The sequence below is a fragment of the Salmo salar genome, unplaced genomic scaffold, assembly GCF_965601325.2.
Source record: "Salmo salar unplaced genomic scaffold, fSalSal1 ptg000335l, whole genome shotgun sequence".
In the NCBI taxonomy this organism is placed as follows: domain Eukaryota; kingdom Metazoa; phylum Chordata; class Actinopteri; order Salmoniformes; family Salmonidae; genus Salmo; species Salmo salar.
Window position 1 is genome coordinate 431,192 of NW_027675353.1, and position 26,725 is coordinate 457,916.

Here is a 26,725-nt window from a genome sequence, read left to right on the forward strand (position 1 = left end):
TGTGGGACCAGAGACTCCAAGGGGAGGGGGGGAACGATATGCCTGATACTCCTGGTGATATGCCTGCTGTGGCAGATATCTATGGCGAAAGCCCAATACAATGGGACCCAGAAGTACACCCCAGAGAATGGGAACAATTCTTCCCTGGAATTAATGACTACCCAGATGGGGAGCCAGGTGGGTCAGAGGAGGGAGATCCACAAGCTAAAGAAGGAAATACCCCTACAGGAGCCACTGAAGAAGGAAATATCCCAACAGAAGCTACTGAAGGAGAGACGAGCCCAACAGGAGCTGCCGAAGGAGAAACTACTCAAACAGCAGGAGGAGAAACTTCCCAATGGAGAAAAGAGGGAGACGTTCCACGGGCCAAAGGGCAAGGGACTTTTCCCACAATTGACTTCTCGACACTCACCCGGTCCCCTTGATGAACAATTGAATAGGAAAAAAAGAGAGGAACCTGCCGAACAACCGGGTAGGACAAACAAGGTTAGCATTCCAGTCCCACCTCAGATCATAACGGAAACAGGAGAACAAAGATCGGTCACGATATACAGGGTAAAACCCCTACCTGATGTCGCGTACTGTGGATGGACTCATCATCAGACGAAGGGAGAAGTGATTTGGGATCCGAAAGGATGTGACTTAACAATAACCAAAGAAGAAAATGAATGGGTGCTCAGCATAAATAACATTGAACCCGTTGAAGGAGAAGAATTTATAGTTGAACTGGCACGTACAGGACTGACTGAAGGGAGCAGTTCAACCACCATGAAAATCGAATTCACACCGGCACCCAATCTAGAGGTGCTTACAACGACTAGAACCACGACGACTGTGGCAGCTGCTGTACACACCACAGTGGTCACCACCAGAGTACCAACTACTACTCTGGGTGAAAAATCCACTATACCTACAACAAAACCAAAAGCATCAGAAACAGCAGGGTTCTTTACTGACATTTGGAACTTGTTGACAAAACCCAACAGTCCACCTCAAGAGAACGACGCGGATGAAACAGCAAATATGTTAGAACCAGAACCGCTCAAGGACAAAACATTGGAAGAAGCGGTAAAGAATGATTAGTATAAATGGGCTAGGTATACGGCGGACAGACATTGAATGGACGATTGTATCTTGTGCAGCAAATCACCCTTGTCTGAAGTGTTAATAGTACCTGAACCTGCATCATTTGACAGTTGTGCTAATTGGAAAAATGCTAATTGTAAACCGGGAAAGTACCATATTCCTTTGTGACATTGAATGCAGAATGGCCTTGGGTAGTACTAGGGGTAAAACTATGTTAAATTAGACTGTACTGGCTAATAAGGAATGTGCTGCATACAACATTAAAACTGATTTAACTAGACCTCACATAGAAAAAAGTACTGTGGTTAAGGGAAAATATTAATGTTTCTATAACTATGGTATTGGTGGGATTAACGTAGGAAACACAACTGTTAAATGTGACACTATCTGGGTGTTAGAGATTGCGGGGATTAGCAAATTTGATGAGAAAGGATTAATTACCAATAGGAGGGGTTCATGTGGCCACATCACTCAGGTTGCACCATCTCTTACTATGTTAAAGAACCAAGATAGAGGTATTGCTGATAGCTTTTGGATGTGTGGGAAAAACAAACTTCTGAATGTTCTTCCTGAAGAATGGACTGGATTATGTGCTTTAGTCAGAGCAGTCCAACAGGTTACCGTCATCAAAACACCACAGGAGGAACATGTTAAAACTAGAACTAGGAGGGAGTACGAACCAGATCCTAGAGTGTACCTTGATTCAATTGGACAACCCAGAGGTGTGCCCAACGAGTTTAAGGCCAGAGATGAGATTAAATCTGGATTTGAATCTATATTTTTGTGGGTAACACCCAATAAGAATTTAGAGTGGATTAATTATATATACTATAACCAACAAAGATGTATTAATTATACTGACTCTGCCTTGACAGCCTTAGGAGAACAGGTAAAGGCCACAAGCCAGATGACATGGCAGAATAGGGAAGCTCTCAACTGGCTTTTGGCAGAGAAAGGGGGAGTTTGTGTAATGTATGGAGATGCTTGTTGTACTTTTATTCCCAACAACACTGCACCTAATGGAACATTTTCCCTAGCTATGAATAAACTTAAAGGCTTAAGAGCAGAAGTAAAGGTGAATGCGGGGTTTGATTCTCATGTCTGGGATTGGTTGGACCTGGCTTTGGGAAAATGGGGTGCTATGTTTACTAGGCTGGCCATTATGATGGGTGGAGGTCTAGTAGCATTGGGCATTGTATTTTGCTGTGTGGTGCCTTTGGTTAAATCACTTGTGGTCAAAACCACTGTTAAAAACAGATGGCAGTACATGGAGCAGACCCTAGACATAAGAGGGGGGTCAAGAAAGAAGTTTAAGGAACATATACTGGATCCACCTCTCATAATCAATCCTGTCCCTGGTAACCCTGGACATTATACGGACAAGTATGGAAAACCTTGCAATGCTGTTGGAGGACCCCTTGATTGACCTTTTGGTAATCCTAACTGTCGTCATGGGGTAATTCTTGGGGGAGGTTATGAGTGCCATGATTGGCGTCCTGGTGGGTTTCCTGTGTATGCCAAAGACCCTGATTCAGATGAGATAGTGCTTGTCCATGTACACAAAAAATGTCTGCAACCCAGGCGTTGCAAGTGGTGCTCCCAAGAGGACAATGATGGACATTACCATCATCCTGAACCCTTATTATGTGCAATGTGTCAAAGAGAGGATTGCCCTATATGTGGAAATAAGGAATGTGCCCCTATGATGTAAATTCTGGTATGACTTTGAACAAACCTTAAGTGTATGTCGTATTTTATGTTTGTTTTATGGTTTTCATACATATATAAATGTATGCATTTTCTTTTAAATTTAAGCCAGTTTTGCCTTCCTAAAATGAGGATCATTTATTACACGCTAGGTAACAGAAGGTATTCCGGTTACAAGTGTCTACGGACCATGCCCTTAATCTTCTAGCAGTAATGAGTGATGTATGCTTAATTTCTGTTAGAAAGGGGTCCGCGAGGAAGAATCGTGTCAATTTGGAATGTTGTCTGTAACTTTTATTTTTGCTCACTCAGGCCTTGTTCAGATTCATAGTAAGAATATTAACTTTAATTAGGTCTATTATGTTTATTATTCTTTTAAATTCTTGTTATATTCTATACTCTACATAACTGAGATAACCTCAGACAAGGCTATGTACTACGTGCTCATGCTTCTTCATAGTATACTAATTTGTTATGTGTATCCTCATTTACTATTTTAAGCCTGACTGGATCTTTTACTCCTACCCATGTTTGAGATGTTTGGTCCAGTATATGATTATGTTTTATCTGTTCACATTTCGTTCAACACACTTACTATTCTATGTATCTATTATTTTGCTTCCATCCTTATTGTCTCTAGTTTAATCAGGTTTGATGTGGGACTAATTAGTCCCAGAGGAGGGATTTATGTGGGAGACTGCTGAGGGAAAGAAATATAAATACATTAGCTAGCGAAAGAGGAGACTGGCAGCTGACCCTGAGTGGAGATAACAGGTGGCCATACATCCCCAAGTAGGAACCACGCAACGGCCAGGCAAGCTGAATGTATGGCCATGACTAAATATATGCCAAGCGTAAGCATGCAAAGCATGCCTTATTTTCATATCCATATGAGGAGAATCTAGCCACCAAAATGTTAGAGCTAAAAGCAGATGAGGGCGTTATCCAGCCACTACTATGTTAGAGCTAAAAGCAGATGAGGGCGTTATCCATTGGGTTGAAAGAAAATGGTGGCAGAACGCATGGTTTTACTTCATTTACATAAAGGGTGGACCTATGTATTGTATGTGCATAAAAGCAGAGCCGGGGCCTAAGGAAGGGAGTCGTTGTTCCGCGGACCGGCTCGGCTTTACTACTCTGTATTAAAGACTATATTAAATTTACAAGTTCTTGTAAGAAGTGTTATTCTTAAGACAATTTTCCACCACACTAGCAGGCTGGTTAAGTTAGCATTAGCCTAGCTAACATCTCCGACCATGCGTTCACTGAGCTACTCTCCTGCTAAAGAAGAGGACATCACAGTAAAACAAGAAGTAGAGGGTGAGGCCGTTACTGTGAAAGAAGAAAAAGACGCGTTCAGAGTGAAAGAGGAGGAGGATGTCACAGTAAAAGAGGAGGAGGATGCAGTTTATGGAGTGAAAGAGGAAGAGGGGGAGATGACTGTTACATCGATAGAGGAGGAAACTGGACATCTGGGCCCGGTTTCCCAAACGCAACTTAAGGCATCCAATGGTTCTAACGGTGAACTTAGCCATAAGATGGTTTTGAGAAACCGTTCCCCGATTAACACTAGTAAGTACTGTCTTAACAGAGGCACAAACTCTGCAGTTGTTGAACTGATGTTTGGTGTTAAAGGGGAAATATAAAATTTCTACATCCATATTTGGACTTTTAAATGATTTATATATAGCCATTGATTCTTGAAGAATATAACACATGCCTCATGAGCTTAGTTTACCCCATCAGATCCCCAAATAAGCTTTTTTTTACTCCAACATCTAGAAACAATGTAAATCAACACTGTACAGCCTCAACATGGTTAAAACTGTAATGTTGATATCATGGATGGTCAGTCATTGCATCCATAGGTCTGTCTATGCATTTGAAAGTAGTTACATTTCTCCAAACCCATCATCTTATTACCAAAACAGTGTTTGAACCGCAGATTGGTTGAGTGATTGCTGTGTGAGTTTTTTTAAACAGCAACAAAATGGCTGCCTAGAGACTTGGTTTGGTAAACAGCTGAGGGATGGGGGAAGGAGAAATGTAATCACTCTCAAATTGAAAGAGAAAGCTATTGTAGCAACCTTCAGGCTATCCCCTGAATTCACTACACTATGAATACAAAGACTGGCTGTTCATGATGTCATAATGATAGTTTAACCAGGTTTCTAGGCTAAATAGTATATTCTAGAATTCATCCATGATGTCATAATGATAGTTTAACCAGGTTTCTAGGCTTTATAGTATATTCTAGAATTCATCCATGATGTCATAATGATAGTTTAACCAGGTTTCTAGACTATATAGTATATTCTAGAATTACCAGTGTAGATTTCCTGTGGGGGTCAAATTATTACAGCTGTTGATAAGTCATTGTATAATATTCAGACAATTTTTTCATGCCATTACATAAAAGGCGAAACATTCCTAGATTCAATAACATTCATGAATTGGTTTGAAACCTTTGTTTTAAACCCTTCTCAAAGTTGGTGCCTTGACGGATTTGTGAAAGACGGTTTGTCAAAAAACACTTATTTAAATGTTACCTTTATTTAACCTGTCTGGGCAACGTGGGACATTTGCGTCCCACCCTAGTCAACAGCCAGTGGAATCATGTCGCGCAAAATACAAATACCTCATAAATGCTATCACTTCAATTTCTCAAATATATGACTATTTTACACCATTTTATAGATACACCTCTCCTGAATCGAACCACGTTGTCCAATTTCAAAAAGGCTTTACAGCAAAAGCAAAACAGATTATGTTAGGAGAGTACCCTGCCAAAAATAATCACACTGCCATTTTCAAAGCAACTAGCATGCATCACAAATACCCCAAAACACAGCTAAATGCAGCGCTAACCTTTGACAATCTTCATCAGATGACACTCCTAGGACATCATGTTACACAATATATGCATTTTTTGTTCGATAAAGTTCATATTTATATATAAAAACAGCATTTTACATCGGCGCGTGACGTTCAGAAAATATTTTCCCTCAAATGCTTCCGGTGAATCAAATATAATATTGTCATTCAAAGAATTATAGATTAACATCTCGTGAATGCAACCGCATTGCCAGATTTAAAAGTAACTTTACTGGGAAATCACACTTTGCAATAAACGAGGTGCTATGCTCAGAAAAATAGGCTAGGCGATACAGGTTAGCGCCATCTTGGAACCATCTAAAATCAAATATACTATTGTAAATATTCACTTACCTTTGATTATCTTCATCAGAAGGCACTTCCAGGAATCCCAGGTCCACAACAAATGTAGTTTTGTTCGAAAAAGTTGTTAATTTATGTCCCAATAGCTCCTTCTTGTTAGCGCGTTCCGAAGGCTACTCATAATTTACGAAGCGCGCGCGGACTTGTCCTCACGAATGTGCAAAAAAAAATGTATTTACGTTCGTTCAAACATGTCAAACGTTGTATAACATAAATCTTTAGGGCCTTTTTCAATCAGAACTTCAAAAATATTCAAGGCGGACGATTGCATTGTCTTACTAAACGTTTCGGAGCGAGAGAGTACCCACGGGCACGCGCATCATAGTAGTAATGGCCCTCCCTCTATGACAAACTTTCCAGGCCTCTCGTTCGGTCAGTTTTTACCGGAGAAGACTCAAACCACTTTGTAAAGACTGTTGACATCTAGTGGAAGCCTTAGGAAGTGCTAAATGAATCCTAACTCACGGTGTGTTTCATAGGCAAAGGGTTGAAAGTGATTCCACAAATCAGATTTCCACTTCCTGTTAGGGTTTGTCTCAGGGTTTTGACTGCCATATGAGTTCTGTTATACTCACAGACACCATTCAAACAGTTTTAGAAACTTCAGTGTTTTCTATCCAAATCTACTAATTATCTGCATATTCTTGTTTGTGGGTAAGAGTAGTAACCAGTTTAAATCGGGTACGTTTTTTATCCGGCCGTGAAAATACTGCCCCCTATCCCCAACAAGTTAACTGGGCAAGTCAGTTAAGAACAAATTCTTATTTCCAATGATGGCCTACCCCGGACAACGCTGGGCCAATTGTGCACCACCCTATGGGACTCCCAATCACGGCCGGTTGTGATACAGCCTGTAGTGACACCTCAAGCACTGAGATGCAGTGTCTTAGACCGCTGTGCCACTCGGGAGCCCCAAAATCATGTTCTAGTGCTGTCCCCAACTAAAATACATCTTGGTCAACCAAGAGTCATCTGTTCTTTCTACAAATCGCCCCATGTGTTTTTATAAAATCAACTATATGTACGTAACTTGTCTGATGCTGTAAGCATGCTGTTTGATTAAATAATTACAGATACACAAGTTACTCGAGGGAGCCAGTCACCAATTTAACCAAGAAAAACTCTTCCCTCCTCCTCCCCCCGCTGCTGCTGGACTTCGTAAATTCTGCCGTTTTGCTCCTGAAGTTTTTTTCAGTAATTGACTACACCAGAGGTCGTAAAACTTTTCCATTTAGAGTGACAATGTATCTTACCATTTCTACCGATTTGCGTGCCAGTTAGGATTTTCATATGCATATTTTACTGGAACAGTTTAATTTAATTCATAATAGTATCTCAAAATCATTGTCTGTGATTAATCTACATTCTATCTAAATCTAAATGAAAATTATACAAATCTAAAAGTAACTTTTATTGCCATTGCCAACTATGTAAAAATAAACTTGAAACATTGTATCAACTATCAATTGGGTCCTCCGAAACTTGTGATAGCAAGCTTGCAACATTGTATAAAATATTCTCGGCCCTCAGTTTCCCGGCGCCAGTGAGTTCAGGACAGACACAGCTGTCGGCTATTTGTGCAAAGGAAAAGAAGTAATCAGGTATTTTATGACATTTCCACTGGATCAGAGCATAACATTTTTCCCTTTCATGCCGAGTGGAAATATTTTACGAAAATACTTAGAGGAACTATTGTCGTACGCAATTGATTTTGATTAGACTTTGTTTACTTGCTGTTTGAGGTGAAGGAAAAATTACTTTGAGAAGCTCCACAACTCATTAGTGGTGGTGCATTAAGACAATCAGAAATACTATCAGACATCCCCAAATGGGCACATTTATAGGCCTACATTTGCGTGCAGGCCAGGTAGACTAGTCTACCTATGCGTAATTAGGTGTGCGTCCTTACTCAACATTGACAGGAGTGTTTCAAGCAAAGACAATTAATAAATTGCGAGGTCGGATCTGGGTGGTCTGCCAGGGGCCGTTTCATTTAGTGTCCGTTTGGGTCGGCATGGGAATTGATTGTCTATAGTATGTTGTACCGAAGTTGACCGAATGAAAGGGAACAGTAGTTATAGTCATAACGTTACACTTGTCATATGATGAACTTCAACTTAAATACTGGATCTTGCTGTCGGACAGTTTTTTTTAAATTCTGAAATGCACTCGAATTACGTATCATTTAGTGGCTCCTTATGTTATGCTGGGAAAACAGTTTTCGTGGGCACAGAAATACTGAATAATTTCAGAGTTTGCTAAATCCAATGGTTTTTAACTGAGATTCATCTTGTAATCCAATGGCGTGTTGTAAATGTTATGTTTTTTTCGTCTTTTTTAAAATATATTGCAATATATTTCAATCTTTTTTTTCCATTTTTAAATTAAATACACCTTCCGGCAACCCGCCTCACCCATTATAATACGGATCTGCTATTTTTTAGGCCTTATAGCTAGAACCTCCATCAGCAGCTAACCAGCTAATTAGCTGGCAGCTATTTAGTCATTGTTAACCACTGCTAGATGTCTTTACCTTTTTAGCTCAGATACCAGCCGCTTTTAGCCTGGATAATACCTGCCAGTCTGCACAGCGCGATATCAACCCTGAGCATATCGAACTGTTTTTCTCCACTACATCACCGTATTCCTGCCGTAAGCTCTGGACCATTACACCGGATAATCGCAGCTAGCTAGCTGCTACCGAGTGACCTAGCCTCAAGCTAGCCTTGAGCCAGGCCCATCTCCCGGCCTGCTCAGTGGACCCTAGGATCACTCAGCTACACAGCTGACGCCTCCCGGACTCTTCACTAAGACGACTAGAAGCCACTACATCACCGGATTCCTGCTGTAAGCTCTGGACCTTTGCACCAGAGTGGCTATAGTGGCTAACGCCCTTGTCCCGAAGCTAGCACCAGTTAGCCTCGAGCCGGGTGTATCTCCCGGCTAGCAAACAAAATTACTCCAGCTACAATACCTCTTTTGCCAATTGGCCTGGACCCTTTGTCGACACAGAGCCCCGCCGATCCATCACGACTGGTCTGTCGACGCAATTCCGTCTGATGTGCCTTCAACTGGCCTTTGCCAGATGTCGGTGATGCCCTTGTCCCGAAGCTAGCACCAGTTAGCCTCGAGCCAGGCGCATCTCCCGGCTAGCGTAGTAATGACTACCTAACGGCTTCCCTGGTTCATATATTCCTGTTCACTGGACCCTATGATCACTTGGCTACATAGCTGATGCCTGCTGGACTGTTCATTAATCACGGTACTCTGTTTTGTTTATCTGTTGGCCCCAGCCTCGAACTCAGGCCCTGTGTGTAGTTAACTGACCCTCTGCCCATTCATCACCACTTTACCTGTTGTTGTTGTCTTACCCGTTGTTGTCTTAGCTAGCTCTCCCAATCAACACCTGTGATTGCTTTTTGCCTCGCTTTATGTCTCTCTAATGTCAATATGCCTTGTATACTGTTGTTTAGGGTAGTTATCATTGTTTTATTTTACTGCGGAGCCCCTAGTCCCACTGAACATGCCTCAGAGAACTCTTTTGTCCCACCTCCCACACATGCGGTGACCTCACCTAGCATAACTGGTGCCTCCAGAGATGCAACCTCTCTTATCGTCACTCAACGCCTAGGTTTACCTCCACTGTACCCGCACCCTACCATACCCCTGTCTGTACATTAGGCCTTGAATCTATACTACCCAGCATTCTGCTCCTTTTATTTTCTGTTCACAACGCACTAGATGAGCAGTTCTGATAGCCTTTAGCCGTACCCTCATCCTACTCCTCTGTTCCTCGGGTGATGTAGAGGTTAACCCAGGCCCTGTGTGTCCCCAGGCGCTCTCATTTGTTGACTTCTGTAACCGTAAAAGCCTTGGTTTCATGCATGTTAACATCAGAAGCCTTGTTTGTTTGACTCACTGCTTTAGCACACTCCGCCAACCTTGATGTCCTTGCCGTGTCTGAATCCTGCCTTTGGAAGGCCACCAAAATTCTGAAATTTCCATCCCCAACTACAACATTTTCCGTCAAGATAGAACTGCCAAAGGGGGAGGAGTTGCAATCTACTGCAGAGATGGCTTGCAAAGTTCTGTCATACTTTCCAGGTCTATGCCCAAACAGTTCGAGCTTCTAATTTTAAAAATGAATCTCTCCAGAAACAAGTCTCTCACTGTTGCCAGCTGTTATAGACCCACCTCAGCTCCCAGCTGTGCCCTGGACACCATATGTGAATCGATTGCCCCCCATCTATCTTCAGAGTTTGTTCTGTTAGGTGACCTAAACTGGGATATGCTTAACACCCCGGCCGTCCTACAATCCAAGCTAGATGGGCACCCTCATAGATATTATCCTGACCAACTTGCCCTCCAAATACACCTCTGCTGTTTTCAATCAGGATCTCAGCGATCACTGCCTCATTGCCTGCATCTGTTATGTGTTCGTGGTCAAACGACCACCCCTCATCACTGTTAAACACTCCTGCGAGCAGGCCTTTCTAATCGACCTTGCCCGGGTATCCTGGAAGGACATTGACCTCATCCCATCAGTATAGGATGCCTGGTTGTTCTTTAAAAGAAATTTCCTAAATAAGGATTTTCTTAAATTAGCATGCCCCTTTAAAAAATGTATAACTAAGAACAGATATAGCCCTTGGTTCACTCCAGACCTGACTGCCCTCGACCATTACAAAAACATCCTCTGGCGTACTGCACTAGCATCGAATAGTCTCCGCGATATGCAACTTTTCAGAGAAGTCCGGAACCAATACACACAGTCAGTTAGGAAAGCAAAGGCTTTTTCAAATAGAAATGTGCATCCCGTAGCTCTAACTCCAAAAAATTTTGGGACACTGTAAAGTCCATGGAGACTAAGAGCACCTCCTCCCAGCTGCCAATCTGCAGTGAGGCTAGGAAACACTGTCACCACCGATAAATCCACAATAATGGAGAATTTCAATAAGCTTTTCTCTACGGCTGGAGATGCTTTCCTCCTGGCTACCCCAACCCCGGTCAACAGCTCCGCACCCCCCGAAGCTACTTGCCCAAGCCTCCCCAGCTTCTCCTTCATCAAAATCCAGATAGGTGATGTTCTGAAAGAGCTGTAAAACCTGGACCCGTACAAATCAGCTGGGCTAGACAAGCTGGACCCTCTTTCTAAAATTATCTGCCGCCATTGTTGCAACCCCTATTACTAGACTGTTCAACCTTTCTTTCGTATAGTTCGAGATTCCTAAAAATCAGAAAGCTTCCGTGGTCAACCCCCTCTTCAAAGGGGGTGACACTCTAGACCCAAACTGTTACAGACCTATATCCATCCTGTCCTGCCTTTCTAAAGTCTTCGAAAGCCAAGTTAATAAACAGATCACTGATTATTTCGAATCCCACCGTACCTTCTCCGCTGTGCAATCCGGTTTCCGAACTGATCATTGTTGCACCTCATCCACGCTCAAGGTACTAAACGATATCATAACCGCGATCGTTAAAGGACAGTACTGTGCAGCCGTCTTCATTGACCTGGCCTGTTGTCCGAACCTCTGGCAGTCTCTATGGGGGTACCACAGGATTCAAATCTCGGGCCGACTCTTTTCTCTGCATATATCAGCGATGTCGCTCTTGCTGCGGGTGATTCCTTGATTCACCTCTCCGCAGACGACACCATTCTGTATACATCTGGCCCTTCTTTGGAGACTGTGTTAACCTCTTGCTTCGAGATAGGATCCCGTTAACGGGATTGTTTGACAAAATAGCATGGCATGAAATTTTAAAACAACAAAATTCTAATAATTTCAATTTTTTAAAACATACAACTATTTTACACCATTTTAAAGATACACTTCTCGTTAATGCAACCACATTGTTCGATTTCAAAAAGGCTTTACAGCGAAAGCAATACATTACATTATGATAGGACACCACCAAAACAAGAAAAGCCACACAGCCATTTTCCTAGCAAGGAGATGCGTCACAAAAACCCGAAATACAGCTAAAATTAAGCACTAACCTTTGACGATCTTCATCAGATGACACTCATAGGACATCATGTTACAAAATACATGTATGTTTTGTTCGATCAAGTTCAGATTTATATCCAAAAACAGCATTTTACATTGGCCCGTGATGTTCAGAAAATGTTCACACACAATGTGCACACATATTACAGAAATACTCGTCATAAACGTTGACAAATTACATAACAATTATTTAAAGAATTATAGATATACTACTTTTAATGCAACCGCTGTGTCAGATTTCAAAACAACTTTACGGGGAAAGCACATTGTTCAATATTCTGAGTACAGAGCTCAGCCATCAAAGCAAGCTATACAGTTACCCGCCAAGTCATGGCATCTGCAAAACTCCAAAATAGTGTTATAAATCTTTCCTTAGAAAATAAAGGAAAGCCGCACACTCTAAGAGCTCAGATGCAAAAATGTAATAACCAACGTTTCGACAGCGAAGCTGTCTTCATCAGGGTATCATCAAACACTGCGAGATGAGTCATTTATATAGTGTCAAGAGACACACAGGTGTTTGTAATCATGGCCAAGTATGGCCTAATATCATTGGTTAACTCAAATATTTAAAAAATGGCATACAAAGAACATACAAAAAGACAAACAAATGGATAGCATACGATCATAGCATTTGTAGTCTAAAATGTATCTAACAAACAATTACAATGGCAAAATCACAATTATCACAAGAATGGCTTCAGATCAAAGTCTATGTTGAGACCGAAGGGAGCAAGGGTCTTTAAATTAAATCTTTCCTTACCTTTGCTGATCTTTGGCAGAATGCACTCGAAGGATTCCCACTTCCACAAGAAATTTTCATTTGTTCGATAAAGTCCATAATTTATGTCCAAATACCTCCGTTTTGTTGGCGCGTCCAGAACACTATTCCAAAGGCACGAGACGGGGGCGCACATAAATAGACGAAAAGCTCAAAAGTTCCATTACAGTTTGTAGAAACATGTCAAACGATGTTTACAATCAATCTTTGGGGTATTTTTAATGTAAAAATGCGATAATTTTCCAACCGGACAATAGCGTATTCATTCCAGAAGGAAAAGAAGGAAAGGCGCGCCTCACCAAGTCCCATGTCCTCAGACAGGCCACTCATTGACTGAGCTCCTGTTTTCTGTCTAGTAACAGGAGAAGGATGAAACCCCCCTGCAGGCCCCCCTGTGGCTCAGTTGGTAGAGCATGGTGTTTGCAATGCCAGCATGGTGTGTGCAACGCCAGGGTTGTGGGTTCGATTCCCACGGGGGGCCAGTACAAAACAAATGTATGTATTCACTACTGTAAGTCGCTCTGGATAAGAGCGTCTGCTAAATGACTAAAATGTAAATGTAAATTTAAACCAGTTTCTAAAGACTGTTGACAGCCAATGGAAGTCTTAGGAAGTGCAACATGACCCCTTAGACACTGTAGTTTTGATAGGAATTCAAAAGAAAAACTACAATTCTCAGATTTCCCACCTCCTGTTTGAATTTTTCTCAGGATTTAGTAGATACAGTATGTAGATACAGTACGAGTTCTGTTATACTCACAGACATCATTCAAACAGTTTTAGAAACTTCAGAGTGTTTTCTATCCAAATCTACTAATAGTATGCATATCCTACCTTCTGAGTCTGAGTAGGAGGCAGTTTAATTTGGGTACGTTTTTCATCCGAACGTGAAAATACTGCCCCCTATCCCTAAGAGGTTTTAACAAACCTCCAAACGAGCTTCAATGCAATACAGCACTCTTTTGGTGGCCTCCAACTGCTATTAAATGCTAGTAAAACAAAATGCATGCTCTTCAACCGATCGCTGCCCGTACCAACCCGCCCGACTAGCATCACTACTCTGGACGGTTCTGACCTAGAATATGTGGACAACTACAAATACCTAGGTGTCTGGTTAGACTGTAAACTCTCCTTCCAGACTCATATTAAGCATCTCCAATCCAAAATTAAATCTAGAATCGGCTTCCTATTTCACAACAAACCCTCCTTCACTCACACTGCCAAACATACCCTCGTAAAACTGACTATACTACCCATCCTTGACTTCGGTGATGTCAGTTTCAAAATAGCCTCCAACACTCCAATCAGCAAACTGGATGCAGTCTATCACAGTGCCAACCGTTTTGTCACCAAAGCCCCATATAGCACCCACCACTGCGACCTGTATGCTCTCGTCGGCTGGCCCTCGCTACATATTCGTCGCCAAACCCACTGGCTCCAGGTCATCTACAAGTCTTTGCTAAGGTCGCCTTAACTCAGCTCACTGGTCACCATAGCAACACCCATCCATAGCACGCACTCCAGGAGGTATATCTCACTGGTCATCCCCAAAGCCAACACCTATTTTGGCTGACTTTCCTTCCAGTTCTCTGCTGCCAATCACTGGAACGAATTGCAAAAATTGCTGACTTTGGAGACTTATATCTCCCTCACTAACTTTAAGCATCAGCTATCTGAGCAGCTTACCGATCGCTGCAGCTGTACACAGCCCATCTGTAAATAGCCCATCCAACTGCCTACCTCATCCCCATGTTTTTATATACTTCTTTTGCTCTTTTCCACCCCAGTATCTCTACTTGCACATCATCATCTGCACATCCATCACTCCAGTGTTAATTTGCTACATTGTAATTACTCTGCTACTATGGCCTATTTATTGCCTTACCTCCTTACTCCATTTGCACACACTGTATATAGATTTTTCTGTTGTGTTATTGACTGTACATTTGTTTATCCCACGTGTAACTCTGTGTTTGTGTCGAACTGCTTTGCTTTATCTTGGCCAGGTCACAGTTGTAAATGAGAACTTGTTCTCAACTGGCCTACCTGGTTAAGTAAATAACTAAAATCTTAACTTTATTGACAACACCCAAATGGATACTGTCATTAACGCGGTTCTTCAATAATTACACATAATTCTTAATGCTTTAGCAAACATATTAAACAGGACATTCAAATATCCTTACAATTATAATCCAAGGTAGTGTGAAATGTACTCATAAGCAACCTGGAAATGGAGGTTACTCCCCTGAGTTTTCCCCCATTCACATTCAGAATACATTGTGAAAAACTAAAATCTTTGCTCACCATTTTTGCTCCAGGCAGATATAGTACATCCATAACTATCGCTTTCCTCATTAGCAGGGAGGAGTTTCTGCAATCAAATTGCCCTCGTGCTGCAATTTTAGCAAATACAGAAAGGGGCCTATATTGGAGACCAAAAGTTGTCTGGCACACTGCTTAGAGTTTCAACAACATTAATATCTTATTTCTAGCCTACAATCATCGATGTTACTACTAATGTGAAAACAAGACAAAATATGACTATTCTTGCTCATTTTAAGGCAAATGTCAAATTTTTACATTCATTACAGACGTCAATTGTTGTATAACATCATGGCTACGCTGTTGGCATCACCTTTTACAGTGGATTACCGCTGTTGTGGGCCTTTAAATCATCTGTATGACTTTGTTGTTCACACAGGAGAGATACTTCACTACCGTGGATCCTCTGGGGAGCCTCAACAACCTCATGATGCTGACAAGGCAGAGAAGAGTCTCTCCACATTAGAACACCTCAAGAAACACCCACAGAGATCCACAGGGAAGAGAACTCACTGCTGCTCTGACTGTGGGAAGAGGTTTGTTTCTCCAGGACATTTAAAATCACACGAGAGAATACACACGGGGGAGAAACCTTATAGCTGTGCTCAATGTGGGAAGAGATGCACCCAGTCAACAGACCTTAAAAAACATGAGAGAATACATACAGGAGAGAAACCTTATAGGTGTGATCATTGTGGGAAGAGTTTTGTTCATTCTGGGAAGCTGACTGTACACAGGAGAATACACACAGAGAAGCCTTATACCTGTGATCAGTGTGGGAAGACATTTGTTCAATCTCACCAGCTGACATTACACCAGAGAATACACACAGGAGAGAATCCCTATTGCTGTGATCAATGTGGGAAGAGTTTTACAAGATCTTGCGAACTGACATTACACCAGAGAATACACACAGGAGAGAAATCGTATAGCTGTGATCAATGTGGGAAGAGTTTTGCTGCATCTAGCAATCTGACTGTACACCAGAGAACACACACAGGAGAGAAACCTTATAGCTGTGGTCAATGTGGGAAGACATTTGTTCAATCTCACCAGCTGACATTACACCAGAGAACACACACAGGAGAGAAACCTTTTAGCTGTGATCAATGTGGGAAACGTTTTGCTTCATCTAGCAATCTGACTCTACACCAGAGAATACACACAGGAGAGAAACCCTTTAGCTGTGATCAATGTGGAAAGCGTTTTGCTGCATCTAGCAATCTGACTCTACACCAGAGAATACACACAGGAGAGAAACCCTATTGCTGTGATCAATGTGGGAAGAGTTTTACAAGATCTAGCAAACTGACATTACACCAGAGAATACACACAGGAGAGAAACCTTTTAGCTGTGATCAATGTGGGAAGAGTTTTGCTGCATCTAGCAATCTGACTCTTCACCAGAGAATACACACAGGAGAGAAATCTTATAGCTGTGATCAATGTGGGAAGAGTTTTGGTCGATTTGGGCAGCTGACTGTACACCAGCGAACACACACAGGAGAGAAATCTTATAGCTGTGATCAATGTGGGAAGACATTTGTTCAATCTCGCCAGCTGACATTACACCAGAGAACACACACAGGAGAGAAACCTTTTATCTGTGATCAATGTGGGAAGAGTTTTGCTGCATCTAGCAATCTGACTCTACACCAGAGAATACACACAGGAGAGAAACCCTATAGCTGTGATCAATGTGGGAAGAGTTTTGGTCAATTTGGGCAGCTGACTGTACACCAGAGAATACACACAGGAGAGAAGCCTTATAGCTGTGATCAATGTGGGAAGAGTTTTGCTGCATCTAGCAATCTGACTCTACACCAGAGAATACACACAGGAGAGAAACCTTATAGCTGTGATCAATGTGGGAAGAGTTTTACAGAATCTGGCAGTCTGACAAGACACCAGAGAATACACACAGGAGAGAAGCCTTATAGCTGTGATCAATGTGGGAAGAGTTTTTCTGCATCTAGCAATCTGACTCAACACCAGAGAATACACACAGGAGAGAAACCCTATAGCTGTGATCAATGTGGGAAGAGTTTTGGTCAATTTGGGCAGCTGACTGTACACCAGAGAATACACACAGGAGAGAAGCCTTATAGCTGTGATCAATGTGGGAAGAGTTTTGCTGTATCTAGCAATCTGACTCTACACCAGAGAATACACACAGGAGAGAAACCTTATAGCTGTGATCAATGTGGGAAGAGTTTTACAGAATCTGGCAATCTGACAAGACACCAGAGAATACACACAGGAGAGAAGCCTTATAGCTGTGATCAATGTGGGAAGAGTTTTTCTGCATCTAGCAATCTGACTCAACACCAGAGAATACACACAGGAGAGAAACCCTATTGCTGTGATCAATGTGGGAAGAGTTTTATAAGATCTAGCAAACTGACATTACACCAGAGACTACACACAGGAGAGAAACCTTTTAGCTGTGATCAATGTGGGAAGAGTTTTGTTCATTCTGGGAGTCTGACTGTACACAGGAGAGAAACCCTATTGCTGTGATCAATGTGGGAAGAGTTTTATAAGATCTAGCAAACTGACATTACACCAGAGAATACACACAGGGGAGAAGCCTTTTACATGTGATCAGTGTGGGAAGAGTTTTGCTGCATCTAGCAATCTGACTCTACACCAGAGAATACACACAGGAGAGAAACCTTATAGCTGTGATAAATGTGGGAAGAGTTTTGTTCATTCTGGGAATCTGACTGTACACAAGAGAACACATAGAGGAGAGAAACCTGCCCAGAGATAATCTGATAAAAGATCTCTGATCAAATATCAGAAAATACATGGAGTTGTTTCATGATATCAATAAATAAACTTCACAATGTAGAATGTTAACACATTGTAGTAGGACAATGTAGACACCTAAACGTTTGCCCCTTCATCAATTGATTTCAACATGATATGGATATTAGCCTTGGGGAAAATCCAGGCTCTGAAAGGGTTGTTACACTTACCACGTTGGTGACCCACTTGAATCAAAATGCAACACTTCAAAATGTATCTGGCTGTTTTCTACCAGTTGTCCTCTAACCAGGGATGTACACATTATTCCCAGATTCCGTGTGGTTTTTGAGCTGTTAGTTTTAACAGGACGTGCAACTTCATCTCCCTCCTGTCACACAAATGATTTTAGCATGATATCGATGAATAAGTGTTGTGTTCCTTTGTTTAGCGACCCCTAAATTTAAATGCGTCACTCCAAAATGTAGCTGACTGTCTTCTGCAGGTTGTCCTCTAATCAGTGAGGTAAAATATATCTCCCATTTCCATGTGTTTTTTAGTTGTGTTAGTTTCAACAGCACCTACAACCTGATTTCCCCCCTGACTATATCAGTGATTTATTGCTACTTGTCAAAACAAGTGTTTTTGGTGCTTGTGCAGTTTATAAGAAGCTTGTTTAATAAAAATACAAGTAATATGATTATTGTGGCAGATGTTTGTGTATATAGCACATGTTATGTTTAGGTTTTCAATACATCACAAACTGTTTCTGCATTTTGGTTTTTGATTTGGACAGCCCACCAGACATTATTTCCTAAAGGACTTAATGATGAAATGCCTATGTATTTTATGTTGTGATTCTGAACTTGAAATATTTCCCTATTTAAGATAATTCTGATGCTTTTCGTACGATATACCCAATGATTAATGAAAACTTGTCCTCATTGTGGTTTTATTTAATGCGTCTTATTTATACACTGTAGTGTTTGTGAAATGCTTGTTATGTTTGGTAGCACTTATTTATTTGTCCTTTGCCTCCAACCCCTTTCCATGCATGGAAAATATCCCACCTAGCAAAATGTAATTGAAAAGATATTGAAAATAAGACTATGCCCAACATCCAATACACATTCAGTTTTAGTTGAAAGTGAAAGTTGAGAAGATGTCGTTTTTTCATTGACTTGAAAACAACTTAAATTCAACTTACTTGCAGCCTATACACATGGACGCAGTATAATAAATTGGTCTATAATCAATTGTATTAACAATCCTACATCACTCCAGCATTTATTGACAACATCCAAGTGCTAATTGTCTTTATTCCACTACTGAAGAAGCAGGACTCAAATCACCTCATATTTCAAACATTCAGCCTGACAAAAGATACATGTTTTATTATTTTATGCCTCACCATTAAGTTAATTATTGCCAATACATATTAACAAAGGGGTGTACATTTGGTTTGATATTTCATATTTACAATTAATGTAGCATTTAGTAATCAATGATTTATGCAACCAACTGACAATTTTTGGGTACAATTATATTGACGTAATATCAGGGATCATTTTATAATGTCATTTTAGAATATCTGTGTTCATTCTCAGATGTGCCAACCCAAATGTACTAGAGCATGACATTGGGGACTGGGCCCCGATCCAACAACATGCCTATCTAGTGAACCCTGAAAAGAGAGAGAAGCTCCGCAGTGAGGTGGAAAGTTACTATGGATATTGCAGGAGTTTCCTCTTGAAATCAGACATGTCCGTTTTAAGGGCAACTTGGTAGCTGATTGTCTCAAGGCTGGGCAGTCAAAAATGTTTTGTGTTTAGCCATTGCGTTGCCATGGATCCCAATTTATTTTGACTGCACGTTTTTCCGTATTGGAGATGAGTATTGTTTGGGCTCGTTCCAAGGGGACGAGAGTTCTAGAAGCTAGTGAGTTTTAGGAAGACGAGAGTTCTAGAAGCTAGTGAGTTTTAGGAAGACGAGTGTTCTAGAAGCTAGTGGGTTTTAGGAAGACGAGAGTTCTAGAAGCTAGTGAGTTTTAGGAAGACAAGAGTTCTAGAAGCTAGTGGGTTTTAGGAAGACGAGAGTTCTAGAAGCTAGTGAGTTTTAGGAAGACGAGAGTTCTAGAAGCTAGTGAGTTTTAGGAAGACGAGAGTTCTAGAAGCTAGTGAGTTTTAGGAAGACGAGAGTTCTAGAAGCTAGTGAGTTTTAGAAAGACGAGAGTTCTAGAAGCTAGTGAGTTTTAGGAAGACGAGAGTTCTAGAAGCTAGTGAGTTTTAGGAAGACGAGTGTTCTAGAAGCTAGAATTGTAGGATTCTATAGAAAGAAAAAGGATTAAAAAAATTATACGTGTAATAAATAATAAATATTTTGTTTTCTTGTTTTTATTTGTTGATTGTATATTATTATTTAGAAATACGTGTTTTTTCTTGTTTTTAATTGTTGACAGCCAGTAGACACCATGTTTATATTGGTGAAGGTGAAGCATTGTAGATGATTAAGTGAAATGGAAGTTGTAGAGATACTCTGAATGATCGGCTATGAAAAGCCAACTGACATTTACTCCTGAGGTGCTGACCTGTTGCACCCTCGACAACCACTGTGATTATTATAATTTGACAATGCTGGTCATTTATGAACATTTGAACATCTTGGCCATGTTCTGTTATAATCTCCACCCGGCACAGCCAGAAGAGGACTGGCCACCCCTCATAACCTGGTTCCTCTCTAGGTTTCTTCCTAGGTTCCTGCCTTTCTAGGGAGTTTTTCCTAGCCACCGTGCTTCTACACCTGCATTGCTTGCTGTTTGGGGTTTTAGGCTGGGTTTCTGTACAGCACTTTGAGATATCAGCTGATGTAAGAAGGGCTTCATAAATACATTTGATTGATTGATTGATTGTACAACTGAATGCATTCAACTGAGATGTGTCTTGGGTACATATTGGTGTCGCCTGGTTAGTCAGTATGTGTTACACCTGTGCTGGCTTGTCCATCTCGTTAGTGGGAAGGTGTTTCACCTGAGCTGGTCCAGGTTCTATTTAAGAGTGTCTGGCCCAGTGCTCCAGTTGTCTTGATACATGTGGAGAGTCAACACCTTTAGTTGCTCCACCTTTTTGGTTTGCTTCCTGTCTTTAAGTTTGGTGTGGGTTTTCTTTTGTTTGTCTCTTCTTGGGCAGATTTATTGGGTCTCATGGTGGGTGTCTTTTAGGTCCCAGTTGTTGTTACTAGTCAACTTCCAGTGGACACCCCCATAGTGTCTTTCAGAGCCCCTCCTAAAAACAAGTTATATTTTGGGTTGGATATAGCATCATATTGTTAATATTTTAATCAATGGCATTTCCTTCCAATGCTCATTAGTCTTTCAGTTGTTATTATTGTTTTTTATCCTCATATTTGTGTACTAAATATTTCTGATTATTTTCATAGTTTTTTCCTGTGAAGCCATTGTGTTGCATCCATGTCTGAAATGTGCTGTATAAATAAAGCTTGATTTGATTTGAACATATTGTAAAACAAATTAACCCAATGACTGACCAATCAACAAACTATTGGTCCACCTTAGTATGAAAAACTGTATCAATCCCACTTTTCCAGCCTGCTGAAGGCGTGGTGGAGCGGTAAACACCACCCCCGGCTCTACCAGGGGCTTGAGGTGGTCTCCCACAGCTCTGCTTATGTCATGTTCTGTGGCCTTGCTGTTCCATTTCTTGACTGCCCCTGCAACACAGAAACACATTTAGTCATATTATATAAAACACTCAATGTAATGTATATGGAGCATCTATGGCCTCAGTTACACCTGGCACCAACATGTGACTTCTGTCATCTGATCTCTCCAAGCTGCATTAGGTTCAGATCTACCAGGATGGGCCTTTGACACAGTCAGGCCACTGATTATGCATCAGCAATGTAAAGAGGTGGGGTGAATGAGGGGAAAAGTAAATTTGACACAAATTACCTTCATAACAAATCAAATGTTGTTGGTCACATACAGGTGTTCAGCAGATGTTATTGCAGGTGTAGGGAAATGCTTGTCCTTCTAGTTCCCACAGTGCAGGAATATCTAACAAGTGATGTTTCTATATGATAACAATAGAGTAATATATTTAACGCCCCTCCCTCTGTCTGCCGTATTCTCTCTGTTCTTGTTTCCTTATTAGGATGCCGGTGGGCGGAGCTGGGAGGGTCGTCAGCTAAATGGGAAGCACCTGGGCCCGGGTGTGTCCCAGGATAAATAGACCTCTTCCACAGTCATGAAGGGAGACTCTCTCCATGCAGACACCTTGTTGATTTTGGTTGTGTTATCTAATAAATATATATTTTTGATACTCCTTGTCTCCACATTGTCTCCCTTTTGTTGCGAACTCAGAGCTGGTTCGTAATGGAATTAGGAATATATGGATAAACAATGTCAGAGCAGCATAGACTGAGATACAGTGGAGGAAAAAAGTATTTTATTTATTTATTTATTGTCATCTGATCACTCCAAGCTGCATTAGGTTCAGATCTACCAGGATGAGCCTTTGACACAGTCAGGCCACTGATTATGCATCAGCAATGTAAAGAGGTGGGGTGAATGAGGGGAAAAGTAAATTTGACACAAATTACCTTCATAACAAATCAAATGTTGTTGGTCACATACAGGTGTTCAGCAGATGTTATTGCAGGTGTAGTGAAATGCTTGTCCTTCTAGTTCCCACAGTGCAGGAATATCTAACAATTAATATCTAACAATTTCACAACAAATACCTAATACACACAAATCTAAGTAAAGGAATGGAATTAGGAATATATAAATATATGGATAAACAATGTCAGAGCAGCATAGACTGAGATACAGTTAATACATATGAGATGAGAAATGATATGTAAACATTATTAAAGTGACTAGTGTTCCATTTATTAAAGTGGCCAATGATGTCAAGTCTATATGTAGGCTGCAGCCTCTCTGTGCTATTTAACAGTCTGATGGCCTTGAGATAGAAGCTGTTTTTCAGTCTTTCGGTCTCAGCTTTGATGCACCTGTACTGATCTCGCCTTCTGAATGATAGCGGGGTGAACAGGCAGTGGCTCAGGTGGCTCGGGTAATAACAAAGAACATGTATGTATGCCTGGGGGGAAATTCACTTTCATACAGCAATACCAGTGGACAATTTGCACTAAATAAACATAAATGGAACATATTCCCTTTTGCTGACGTAATGAACCACTAAGGGGACATAAATATTTAATCCCAAAACTTTCCCTTTGGTTTAACTGTTTAAGACGGTCCCCTTTTCTAATAGAGGCCGGAATGTGATCAATACCCACAGCTTGTAGGTGTAACCGATGTGAAATGGCTAGTTAGTTAGCGGTGGTGCGCGCTAATAGCGTTTCAATCGGTGACGTCACTCGCTCTGAGACTTGAAGTAGGGTTTCCCCTTGCGTTGCAAGGGCCGCGGCTTTTGTGGCGCGATGGGTAACGTTGCTTCGTGGGGTGTCAGTTGTTGATGTGTGCAAGGGTCCCTGGTTTGAGCCCGGGTTGGGGCGAAGAGAGGGAGGCAGGGTTGCCTTGGTGTAAGGACTTATAGTGCCTTGCCATGGGGTAGTCGTCATTGCCTACCCGTATGGCGTACTTGTGTTCCGCTAGGCGGTCTTGAAGGCGTCTCTTTGTCCGTCCAATGTAGAACACCTTGCACTGTGGACATTCCAATCTATAGATGACATGAGTGGTTTTGCAGTTAATGAAATGCTTGACGTAATACTCCATTTTGGAAGCTGTATCAACAAAATACTTTTTCTGTGCAATATTTCTGCAGTGGTTATATTTAAAAGAGCCCTTGGGTTTGTGGTCAAGCCAAGTTTTTTGAGAGTCACCCGGAAGATAACTGTGTACTAATTTATCATTTAGGGTAGGACATCTTTTAAAGCTTATGACTGGTGGCTCAGGAAAGACTTGGCGTAGTAGAGTATCACTTTGGATAATTCCCCAATTATTTTTAATGATTATTTTAATGTTCTCTGCTTCAGTACTGTATTTTGTGGGTATTGATCACATTCCGGTCTCTATTAGAAAAGGGGACCGTCTTAAACAGTTAAACCAAAGGGAAAGTTTTGGGATTTACAAACTACAGGCCACTAAATACCCTGGTTTACATGAAGATATGGATTTACAAACTACAGGCCACTAAATACCCTGGTTTACATGAAGATATGGATTTACAAACTACAGGCCACTAAATACCCTGGTTTACATGAAGATATGGATTTACAAACTACAGGCCACTAAATACCCTGGTTTACATGAAGATATGGATTTACAAACTACAGGCCACTAAATACCCTGGTTTACATGAAGATATGGATTTACAAACTACAGGCCACTAAATACCCTGGTTTACATGAAGATATGGATTTACAAACTACAGGCCACTAAATACCCTGGTTTACATGAAGATATGGATTTACAAACTACAGGCCACTAAATACCCTGGTTTACATGAAGATATGGATTTACAAACTACAGGCCACTAAATACCCTGGTTTACATGAAGATATGGATTTACAAACTACAGGCCACTAAATACCCTGGTTTAAATGAAGATATGGATTTACAAACTACAAGCCACTAAATACCCGGGTTTACATGAAGATATGGATTTACAAACTACAGGCCACTAAATACCCTGGTTTACATGAAGATATGGATTTACAAACTACAGGCCACTAAATACCCTGGTTTACATGAAGATATGGATTTACAAACTACAAGCCACTAAATACCCGGGTTTACATGAAGATATGGATTTACAAACTACAGGCCACTAAATACCCTGGTTTACATGAAGATATGGATTTACAAACTACAGGCCACTAAATACCCTGGTTTACATGAAGATATGGATTTACAAACTACAAGCCACTAAATACCCTGGTTTACATGAAGATATGGATTTACAAACTACAGGCCACTAAATACCCTGGTTTACATGAAGATATGGATTTACAAACTACAGGCCACTAAATACCCTGGTTTACATGAAGATATGGATTTACAAACTACAGGCCACTAAATACCCTGGTTTACATGAAGATATGGATTTACAAACTACAGGCCACTAAATACCCTGGTTTACATGAAGATATGGATTTACAAACTACAGGCCACTAAATACCCTGGTTTACATGAAGATATGGATTTACAAACTACAGGCCACTAAATACCCTGGTTTACATGAAGATATGGATTTACAAACTACAGGCCACTAAATACCCTGGTTTACATGAAGATATGGATTTACAAACTACAGGCCACTAAATACCCTGGTTTACATGAAGATATGGATTTACAAACTACAGGCCACTAAATACCCTGGTTTACATGAAGATATGGATTTACAAACTACAGGCCACTAAATACCCTGGTTTACATGAAGATATGGATTTACAAACTACAGGCCACTAAATACCCTGGTTTACATGAAGATATGGATTTACAAACTACAGGCCACTAAATACCCTGGTTTACATGAAGATATGGATTTACAAACTACAGGCCACTAAATACCCTGGTTTAAATGAAGATATGGATTTACAAACTACAAGCCACTAAATACCCGGGTTTACATGAAGATATGGATTTACAAACTACAGGCCACTAAATACCCTGGTTTACATGAAGATATGGATTTACAAACTACAGGCCACTAAATACCCTGATTTACATGAAGATATGGATTTACAAACTACAAGCCACTAAATACCCTGGTTTACATGAAGATATGGATTTACAAACTACAGGCCACTAAATACCCTGGTTTACATAAAGATATGGATTTACAAACTACAGGCCACTAAATACCCTGGTTTACATGAAGATATGGATTTACAAACTACAGGCCACTAAATACCCTGGTTTACATGAAGATATGGATTTACAAACTACAAGCCACTAAATACCCTGGTTTACATGAAGATATGGATTTACAAACTACAGGCCACTAAATACCCTGGTTTACATGAAGATATGGATTTACAAACTACAAGCCACTAAATACCCGGGTTTACATGAAGATATGGATTTACAAACTACAGGCCACTAAATACCCTGGTTTACATGAAGATATGGATTTACAAACTACAGGCCACTAAATACCCTGGTTTACATGAAGATATGGATTTACAAACTACAAGCCACTAAATACCCTGGTTTACATGAAGATATGGATTTACAAACTACAGGCCACTAAATACCCTGGTTTACATGAAGATATGGATTTACAAACTACAGGCCACTAAATACCCTGGTTTACATGAAGATATGGATTTACAAACTACAAGCCACTAAATACCCTGGTTTACATGAAGATATGGATTTACAAACTACAAGCCACTAAATACCCTGGTTTACATGAAGATATGGATTTACAAACTACAAGCCACTAAATACCCTGGTTTACATGAAGATATGGATTTACAAACTACAAGCCACTAAATACCCTGGTTTACATGAAGATATGGATTTACAAACTACAAGCCACTAAATACCCTGGTTTACATGAAGATATGGATTTACAAACTACAGGCCACTAAATACCCTGGTTTACATGAAGATATGGATTTCTCACCATTCCTGTAGGGTTGTGATAGGTCCATTCCTGTAGGGTTGTGATAGGTCCATTCCTGTAGGGTTGTGATAGGTCCATTCCTGTAGGGTTGTGATAGGTCCATTTGCTATCATCTAGTGGTCTTTCTTCTCAATGGCCCTCAGCTATGTTTAGACTGTTGTTCATGTTTTGTTGGGTTCAAGTGTACTAGGGAATAGATTGCTTTCTTGTTCTTGACT

At 40.8% G+C, this 26,725-nt stretch overlaps 1 protein-coding gene across 1 annotated transcript; it reads left to right on the top strand.

Annotated features, from left to right (window-relative positions):
- The first annotated feature begins 81 nt into the window (after positions 1-81).
- Positions 82-26,697, top strand: LOC145875771 (uncharacterized). The gene is made up of 5 exons (XM_082971585.1): positions 82-373; positions 15,524-16,457; positions 16,794-17,597; positions 17,662-17,837; positions 26,690-26,697. The coding sequence occupies exons 1-5, from the start codon at positions 82-84 to the stop codon at positions 26,695-26,697; spliced, it is 2,214 nt and encodes a 737-aa protein (XP_082827711.1).
- The last annotated feature ends 28 nt before the right edge of the window (positions 26,698-26,725 follow it).

Excerpts from the sequence above, each read along its gene's own strand:
- LOC145875771 (XM_082971585.1), top strand. The coding sequence starts at position 82 with ATGGCGAAAGCCCAATACAATGGGACCCAGAAGTACACCCCAGAGAAT. Across the intron at positions 16,458-16,793 it reads ACAAGATCTAGCAAACTGAC|TCTACACCAGAGAATACACA; the intron begins ATTACACCAGAG and ends TAGCAATCTGAC. Across the intron at positions 17,598-17,661 it reads AAACCTTTTAGCTGTGATCA|TGATCAATGTGGGAAGAGTT; the intron begins ATGTGGGAAGAG and ends ACCCTATTGCTG.